The sequence below is a fragment of the Lytechinus variegatus genome, chromosome 17, assembly GCF_018143015.1.
Source record: "Lytechinus variegatus isolate NC3 chromosome 17, Lvar_3.0, whole genome shotgun sequence".
NCBI classification, from domain to species: domain Eukaryota; kingdom Metazoa; phylum Echinodermata; class Echinoidea; order Temnopleuroida; family Toxopneustidae; genus Lytechinus; species Lytechinus variegatus.
In genome coordinates this window covers 10,624,221-10,634,163 of record NC_054756.1, presented here as the reverse complement: position 1 = coordinate 10,634,163, position 9,943 = coordinate 10,624,221, and the positions used below count along the sequence as shown (strand labels likewise).

The 9,943-nt window shown below is 36.7% G+C and overlaps 1 protein-coding gene across 1 annotated transcript; it reads right to left on the bottom strand.

The window, feature by feature from the left end:
- Window positions 1–239: 239 nt before the first annotated feature.
- Window positions 240–8,258, bottom strand: LOC121430846 (cytochrome c oxidase subunit 5B, mitochondrial-like). Its single transcript, XM_041628270.1, has 4 exons — window positions 8,106–8,258; window positions 3,223–3,296; window positions 2,749–2,848; window positions 240–1,340 (listed from the first exon to the last, which is right to left on the bottom strand). Exons 1-4 carry the CDS (start codon window positions 8,194–8,196, stop codon window positions 1,216–1,218), a joined length of 390 nt encoding a protein of 129 aa, XP_041484204.1. The 5' UTR covers window positions 8,197–8,258; the 3' UTR covers window positions 240–1,215.
- Window positions 8,259–9,943: the final 1,685 nt, after the last annotated feature.

Genomic DNA, 9,943 nt, shown 5'->3' with positions numbered 1-9,943 from the left:
GACGATCCTCATAAAGAAAGTTAGTACTTTCCAAACTTCCAGAGCTCTCTTACTGACAGTGTATAACTGAGATAAAACTCCTTTAAAATTGATCCTCTCACTTTTACTTTTTCAAACAATATTGATTCTATCCTTGGGGTTTGGATCGGTTTCCTTTGAATTAGGGTTTGATTCACGCATTTAGTATTCATGCAAAATTGCAAACACTTGTAAAGGACAACACCAACTGAGAAAAAGAATCATTTCAACAAGGTTTAATTAAACCACATATATTACAAGGCTTAACAAAACCGTTGCCTGCCCAATGCAGTCCTCATCAAATCCATTTCAGCATTCACACATAGAATTCATTACTTCCTCCAAACATAAAACAAATCTAATTTGTATCGTTTCTGAGGTAACATAAACATGTAAGCCGTACATTAAAGAGGACTGCTTAATATGACATCAAAGACAAAGGTTTACTTCTAATAGCATCTTTTCATTGTAACTTGTACCCCGAAATTTTGATTATGATAAATAGAACATCATGTTGATTTTTAAAAGCTGCAAAGTTATGCCAAATGATAGTGGTTAATAATGAAACAGATACTGATGTACACGTGTGATTGAGAGGAAGGATGAGATAAATTGATTATTACTTTACAAAATGATAAAAATTGCAACAACTCGATTGAGTAAAGTCACTCGTTGCTTTTGGTGGGACTATAGATCATAGCACTAATCGTTTGCTTTGAACTCCGGTAGAACTACATGTATCGACCCCAACCAGACGAGGCTTTACAACAAAACATATGGTACATTTTAATGCCAATTTTCATACTTCATCAATGCTGAATAAATATGATACACTGGAAATGGTTTGCAACCACAGCAAATGATTACTTTGACCCCAAGTCAAATTTCCAAATTCCCCTTTTATTCATCGAAATGGGCCTACATTTGTAGAATCGCACAACAGTAACACAAAAAAAAAATCCACAAACTCTTTCTTTCTCAATAAAATCTTGTTTGCTATATATAATTATTACAATTAAGCATACCCCCAACCGTTGTGGTAATTCACATCGAACATGTTGGATTATGGCAATTTATAAGATCTGGTTTCTAGAAGAAAACTTCAGTGTTTTGATTTATATACCATGAGGATGTTTGAACAACGGATGGGGGTACTGGCTGGTTTATTCAATGTTGGTGTTGCCGTTGGTATGAGGGTTAATGTGCGGCAGCGGCGGCTATACCTTCCACTTCCGTTAGCTTGAACCAGTGGCCACACTCACATCGCTGAGGTTCGCCAGTGTACAGCCACATCCAGTTGATGTGTGTCTGCTCTTCTTCACCTGTATAAGGAATGAGAGAGAGAAAGAGAGAGAGAGAGGGGGGGATGAAAGGGATTGGAAGGGGGAGAGAGGGGGAGAGAGAGGGAGAGTGGGAAAGCAAAGAGAAACAGGAAAGTAGCAAAAGAGGGGAAGAAAGAGAGAGATGAGGGAGGCGAGGAGGAAAAAAAAGGGGGTGACATGGATAGCAAAGGGGAAGACAAATAGACCGTGGGGGAGGGAAAGTATGGAGAAATATGGAAACAGGCGAAGGAGCGAGCGAAACGAGAACATGAAATGAGGAGGGTAATAGTAGGATGATGGAGGAGAAAGTGGTGGGAAAGAAATAGAGATATGGGAGAGGAACAGAAAACAAACGAGTAAACTTTTTTTTTTAAGGAAAAAAATGCCACTTATAACTGTTGAGATAGAGATGACCCTCAGGTCTTTTGAAGAGTGATCAAATGCCTTTATCATATAAACTGATCAACATAAGACTCAACAAATTAAAGAGATTCTTACAAAGAATTTAGTCACATGGCTCAACTTCCCTAAACCATCAAGGTGCCCTATTTGTCGGCCTCATTGCCCCTCTTATTGGCCTTGGATGTTTGTTCCCCACTTGTGCTGTACAAAAAGGACATTTGCCCTGTAGAGAAATGGCCTTGCCCTGAATACATTAAAACTTTCGGGCGTGCCTAGCAGTCAGTCTCGGAATAATCAGACTCCCAATTCATTTGTTTCAATTTTGTTCCATTAAAAAAAGAATGTATTTCACACAAAAAAGGGGGTAGTTACATATAATCCAAGTCTAATAAGGCTTCAAGTCACATATCAAAACTATCATCAAATCACACTGATACTTCAACGACTAAACAATGTATACCGAGTCTCACGGGCATTAACAAAATGAAGAATTACGTGTATAACGATCCAAAATGTTTTCAACAGCCCAACCAACTGACTAGCCTGTCTGTTCATTGCCAATTTTATTACACCATACTTGGCATGGGTTAAATTAAATACCAGTGACGGTTTGGTGAAAATCCAACAAAGAAAGCCAGGTACAGCGTTTCCATTTATTTCAATTTTTAGTGGTATATGATGAATGAAAACATTTTTCTAAGTATCTTGTATGAAGGACATGAACTGTCTGAAATAATGAATTGTTAATATTACTAAATATTATTTTTATTATTATTACTATTATCTATATTATTATCATTCAGTCAGTATTTCTAACTTTCTCAGAAAATGGTGATTCATGAAATTTAAAACTCAATGACAAATAGAGGTGATGTGTGCATCTGACAAAATCATCTGTTTTCCTCTGATGTTTCATCATCCAAGCATCATCGATAATGCATTTTTAAAAATATTTCATTATTTTATTGAAGTTTAAGGTAAAAAAAGATGTGTATAAGATACTTACAGATACAGCCTACTATTCTCTTTTGGAAAGCCGATGTGACCTCGACTGGTTTATCTTTGGTGCCAGCAGCCACTCTCCTCACATTTAGCTGAAACGGATCCTATTCAACAAGAAGAGAGAGAAAAAGAGAATTAAAGCTAAATCATAAAGCAAACTATGGTCTCGTCATCAGCATCCTTTCGTCTTGAGGGACGATGGTCCAATGGTGTAGCCCTAGGTGTTAAAATTTTCTGAAGCAGTCTCCAGAGCTGTTGTACGGATGAAGGAGGTTGGCGCTGATGCTCCTAAAAATGCTGCCCTCGCCTTCCTCCTAACACGAGGCTACATGAACATACAACTGATACAAGTGTTTTAACTACATTGTAAGGCTGCACAATATTGCAGCAAGTTGGATCAAAGTACATGTACATGTATGTAAACAAAGGTTTGCAATTACTTGATTAAAATGTTGGCTCAAAAGAATGTTTTACTTACTGCATCTCCTGCCTTTATCCTTTCAAGTTCTTTCTTCTCCAAACCTGTGGCATGTTCAAAGTTGTCAGGGATACCTGAAAGAAAAAAAAGAGGAAATAAACTAATAAAGCAATGTAGAAGATGAATCCTTCATACACATTACAGTAAATGCCAGGGAGCGTTTCAGAAAGATTTTTAATAATAGCTGGAATTATTAAGTGCTTTTTGCCCGAGGATAGAAAGTGCTACTATTATTACCCCGGCTTTAGCAGTACTGCCATATAGGGGCTGAAGGATTCAAGGAATTTCTTCCTATTCACCTAACCTGGGTTGAGAGAGGCACAATGAAAGTAAATTTCTTGCTGGCTGGGAATCAAACCCACGTCCCCTCAGATTGAAAAGAGACCACAATGCCCCCAGTTTAACATTTTAAGTGTGACTAATAATCACACTGCTCAATTATGTGTGGTTCTGTACATGTATAACACATCATCGCAATGGTCAGTTCATGTAAGATCATGTGTTAAATATCTTGTGCATGATGGCATTCAAGCATGGCTAGAACACCCTCAACTCTTTTTTTAACCTCTGACAGGAATTTTTACATAACTGTTCAAGTCAGCGAAGTACTAAAAATCGCAAACAAAACACCAAGGGTTGATAAATTCCAGCAAGATAATTGAGAAATCCTGCTCGGTAATCTTATTTCCATAAACCTACTTGATTAACAACATACATGTATCAAATGACAAAATCATTTGAAACATGATATTACAGACTAGATCTACACATGATTTCTATTTAATTCGATGATTGTATTTTTGTTTTGATCCAATTATGCTTAAATGTCCGATACTTGGGCACTTTACTCTATGTGAATTTCAAAAGTGTTTATTTTAGTCCACCAGTCTCAAAGAAATTGTACCAGTGACTGGGAGCTTCATGTACATGTATTTTACTTTGCAGATGATAGAGGTCCATTTGGTAAGTACATTGTAAATAACTAGAATACCATGCCCAAGATTCAACATACATGTATTTAAAAGCATTTTTGCAATATTTTTTGTTCTAAAATTTCTTTTCACAGAATGATATTTGCAACAATGTTTGTTAAAGGTCAAGTCCACCTCAGAAAAGTGTTAATTTTATAGATAAAAATCAAACTAGCATAATTCTGTAAATTTAATCAAAATCGGATGTAAAATAAGTTATGACATTTTAAATTTTTGCTTCATTTTCTCAAAACACAAAATATGTATAGATCTATTAAGTGACTTTACATGTACATGCATGCGCGCATCAGCTTCATGTTAGCGAGGTACCATTTCTTCTGTGTATTTTTTGGCAAATAAACATGATCTATTTTGCTACTTTTTCAGAAGTTATATGGAATTTCTGCAACTTTTCAGTAATTCTACGACTGTTTTAAGAAAGTTGAAGATTATTTTTATGTGTTTTTGTCACAAATTAAGAGCTTTTTAGATTTTGTTGTCCTACCTAACAATAAAAGGGAGACCACAAGATTTTTCTATCTCATCAACCACTTCATTAAAGTGTCTGATTTTTTTCAGATCTTGAAGAAAATAGTGCAAAATACATGTAAAAATCTATTTTTTTTAGTAATCCATGAATCGGTTTTTGAGTACCTAATAATCAAATGATATTTAGCCAAATGCTCCCAACAGGCTCTGCAGTATAATTTGTCACAACACACACACAGCTGAAACACAAGACCACACACAGAGTGCAGATATTTTGTGTGGAGTTTTGCATTGGGCTTTCTGGAGTAGTGGGGTAAGGGTAAAATCAATTCTGACACTTGATCCGAAAGGAAAGAAGAAAAATGAGTATTTCCATTGGATTTACTATTATCACTTTTACTACAAAAACCCACTAGTTTACAAACATATGGTACATTCATTCACAAGATACATGTACGAGACTTTGAGCTTCCTTTTTTAATGCTACTTCAAAATCGTGGTAGTAACAAAATGTAAACTACGTAGGGTATTTGGAGCATTTTAGGCATTATCATGAAATTGGGAACCAGTTATTAATTTCCACCCGACTCTTTTTCACAAGACATGGCCTACCTACCATTTCGAGCTTACTCAGTGCTTTACCGCAGCTGCCGCGCTGATTCTAAATCCTTAAGATCGTCGCTGTCTTTTCTCTACTCAATGAAATGGGAACCAGCGTGGAAAACTCCCCATTTCAGCGAGTATTACTAGTTTACTCTACTCGCTGAAATGGCAACCTGTGTGGAAAATTATCTATAGAGTTGTACACTCCTGTTCCCATATCAGCGAGTACAGTAAACTAGTTTTCATAGTAAACTAGTTTACTCTACTTGCTGAAATGGGAACCAGCGTTCCCATTTTGAAGAGTAAAGATTCTTACGAAATAAATTTTTACGAAATAAAACTGTTCTTCCTCTACTCATGAAAATGGGAACCAGCACAATTCAGAAGAATTTCATAGCTGGTTCCCATTTTGAAGAGTAGATAGAAAGACAGATTATACTAATGAGATTTATTTCTTTCAGTGATGATTCTCTGATGAAATAAATCTCATAAATCTTTATATACTCATGAAAATGGGAACTGCTGGTTCCCATTTTCACAAGTAAATATAGAGTTTAAAATCATAACATTAAGACCCTAATTCCATATATATCTTGTTTGTGATTTATCTAGTAAATTCATTTTGTAATAACTTTTTTTTTGTCAACGTTGTGAAAGTGGCCGAGTGGTCTTGAAGAGCAGGGAAATGTGGGGTAGAAGGATTAATCATAATTCTGCGTAATTGTCGATGTCATCTGAAAACTTGTCCACCAATGCAATCTGAGCCTGATAAATATCGCTTGAGGAAAGAGGTAACCAGTTTTGTGGAGAGCTTTGCATCGTAAACAAAGCCTTTCGCATAAATTCTTTTCAAAATCGCCGAAGCGAAGTTTATACATATCATGGTGAAAGCAGATACAAATTTGATTTGGTGACCAATTCCTAAAAGCATGGAATGGCCGCATTTCATTCTCTTTAATAGGATACCGAAATCATTAAATTTTGGAAACGGGATCATACGTCAGAAATGCGTTGAACTTGGCTTTTTCCTTAAAAATAATTTCTATTTTTGGCTGTGTGAATTTGGCGGTGAAAAGGGCGAAATTTTTAGCTCTGACTCTGTGACTGTGTCACTGTCACCTCAATGAATTATGATTTTCATTTGTGTCAATAATTGGAAACTCAATCAATGAAAGTCAGAGCATTTATCTCCAGTATTTATCTCTAAGTTAGGGCCTACGCAGATATGGATGAGGGGCCACGCCGGAGCCTCCACACAGGCATGACACTGGGTGATTTCAAGTACGGTGTTGAAAGCTGGTGTTGTGACAACACCAACACCAGCCACAACAACGTACTTGAATTTGAAATCAGGCTGGTGTTGGGATTGAACTAGAAAATATGATGTATTTCCGGCAGTTCGCATTGAAGAATGGTGTTGAATATTGTCTGCTAAACCCAGCACTGCGGCTGGTGTTGACAAGTCTTGAGGACGCAATGATGATGATTTTTTTAGATATGTCTTACATTCTTTCATCATTGACGTCTTGACACTCTCTCCATAACGCCTTCAGCGAACGACCAAAACAAAGATGGATTTCCCCCCAAAATCCATCTTTTTAAACCGAACTAACTACAAATTTGTTAATTTTATTAATTCTTACACCTTCCTACGCCTAATGCGTAGGAAGGTTTTAAATACTACTTTAAAAAATGTAAAAAAATGAAGATTTCTTACCTAACTGATGCCGCGTAGACCTCTCGTTCCACATGTAAACAACGGAAATACAATAGCGTCGACCCTTGAACCGCTTATATATGACGTACTTCCGGAAAGCAATGCCGTCTTAACGAACAATTTAGAGATAAAAATCTTATTTAACAAATATTAAAATTATTTTGTGATCATAAATAATCTATATATTAATATGAAATATTTATGATCACAAAATAAATTTTAATATTTGTTAAATAAGATTTTTATCTCTAAATTGTTCGTTAAGACGGCATTGCTTTCCGGAAGTACGTCATGCATAAGCGGTTCAAGGGTCGACGCTATTGTATTTCCGTTGTTTACATGTGGAACGAGAGGTCTACGCGGCATCAGTTAGGTAAGAAATCTTCATTTTTTTACATTTTTTAAAGTAGTATTTAAAACCTTCCTACGCATTAGGCGTAGGAAGGTGTAAGAATTAATAAAATTAACAAATTTGTAGTTAGTTCGGTTTAAAAAGATGGATTTTTGGGGGAAATCCATCTTTGTTTTGGTCGTTCGCTGAAGGCGTTATGGAGAGAGTGTCAAGACGTCAATGATGAAAGAATGTAAAGACATATCTAAAAAAATCATCATCATTGCGTCCTCAAGACTAGGTGTTGACAATCTACGTGCAGTTTCCCCATTCACCAAAACCAACCCCCAGGGATTGGGAAAATCATGATTTCAACTAAGTACGGTGTTGGTGTTGCCTGTTGGCAATCTCAAGCTCGTCAACAGGCGGCAAACACGATGAAACATCCCCGTAAAATTTGCTTTTACCTATACCGTTAAGATGAGTTCAAATTATATGAGCTTTATATAATATATTTTGATGAAGAATAATGTTCACTCTTTCGAATTCTTGAATTAATTAAAGCATATACTTGAAATCACCCAACTCATTGCAGTCAGTGCACATCCATTGCAAACAGGCCGACACGGTTCTTCAACGTGCGTTGGCCGGCATCGCACCGCCCGGCGTTTCCACTTTCCAAAACCCAACACCGCACTGTGCAACAAAATACCACCCAGAACAAGCAAAGGTCCTTCTTTTTTTAATTGATAATAACAAAGTAAGAAATTACCTCCTCCAGCTGCCATAGCTCTTGAACTTTGGCTGAACAAGCATCTGCGGGCGGCGGTAAGAGCACATTTCCTGAGAGTAATGGTCGCCATTTTGCTGATCTTGTTCGGCACGAATTTGGTATCGTGATTATTTACCCAAGATGCCCTTTGCAGCTCTTGCACATTGATTGGCAAGGTCGTTCGGTTTGTAACCTAATAGTGACCTCAAAAATTTCGTTCTTAATTTATTTCTAAATAATAAATTTTATACTAAAAAAGTTGATTAAAATAACATAAATGCTAATTTATTGTATTAAGTGAGAAAAATTCCTCTAATTATTTTTAAACTCGTTTAAAAATAATTATTTTTTTTCTTTAACAAATTGGCAGTTACCAAACAGTACATCGTAGTCTTTGCTAACTTACATTTATACGAATTGAGCTATACTTTGCTCCACTGATCTCCTTTTTATGGCCTCCTAGATTCTTTCATTTTCTCAAGAGCTTTCATCATTTGAAAACTCCTTCTGCAGCTATAACAAATACAGGGGGAGTGGTGGCTTCAGCCTCCCCCTTACTAAAATAAACATGTACAAACCGTTAGTCTCATGCCGCCTCCCCGGCAATTTGATCGGCTCAGTATTTTTATGTCAAGTTTGATGGTTTCATAGTGCTTTCAGATGTTCAAACACTCTTTTTGTAATAGATTCATATTTTTTGGTCAAAATTATTATTGGCAGGGCAAATCGATTATTTTTGCCGCCGCTTTCCAATATTTTCATGGCGATCGCCCCCTGCCACCCATGATAGAACCAACATGTAGAAAGATATGATTTTATTCTCTACTATAAAGACTTTTGTGGTAATATATGCAAGGTTTCACTTTTATAATCCCCCCTGGCCATGCACCACAATAGCTCGTAATCCCGGGGGGGGGGGGCCACTTACATTGACGAGTGGATACCATGCGCGACCAAAAAAACACGTAAAAAGGATGTCCTTTTCACGATAGGGCACGTTACGTACGTAACGTGATAAGGATGTCAAAAACACAAAAATAATGAAAAAAGGGTATCTATTTCGCTAGGAAAATTACGTGTTTAGGGTCGAATTTGCGGGGATGACAAAACAAAATTAAAATGTTTTATAAAGGATGTCCTTTTTGCTCCAACACTAACGTGTTTAGAGTCCTATTTGGGCGAGGTGTAGAAGATAGGGTCGTACTAAACCAAACTAAGGTAAAGCCGACGACCGAAGGACCCGTAACAATAAAACATTCCTGTACTTGTTTAGGGGTTCATTTCAAGAAATATTTGCCAAGAGTATCGTTTTGTTTCCAATACTTGTTAAGGGTAGGGTTTCACACGCCAATACTTGTTAAGGGGTGCATTTTCAGAATATGGAAATTACGTGTTTAGGGTGCTTTTCGAGACCCCATGGTCGCGCATGGTATCCACTCGTGAATGGAAGTGGCCCCCCGGGCTCGTAATACTTTTATTAAGAGTTGTCATTGACATTAAATCCCCATGCTCAGCCCCGCCCATGCAGTCCCCCTTCTTTCAAAACCGTTCTGTTACCTCTCCAACAGAAGGACTTCTGTTTTAGCTGTCTCTCTCTATTTTCAAGGCCTATATTGGAGCTAAAATTCTGCCATGAAATCATATTCTCACTGGTAAACGTAGACCCTAATTGGAATTTACAGGTGTACTCTCTAAATTCCTTGTATTTGAAGAGCTCACTTGCAAAAGGGGTTATGTCCATAGTTTTCAGATTTATTTTTTATGTCTCAATGTATAAATTTTTAGCTCTATAAGATGATATCAAAGAAAACACATTCTTATTAAAAAGTGAACTAAAA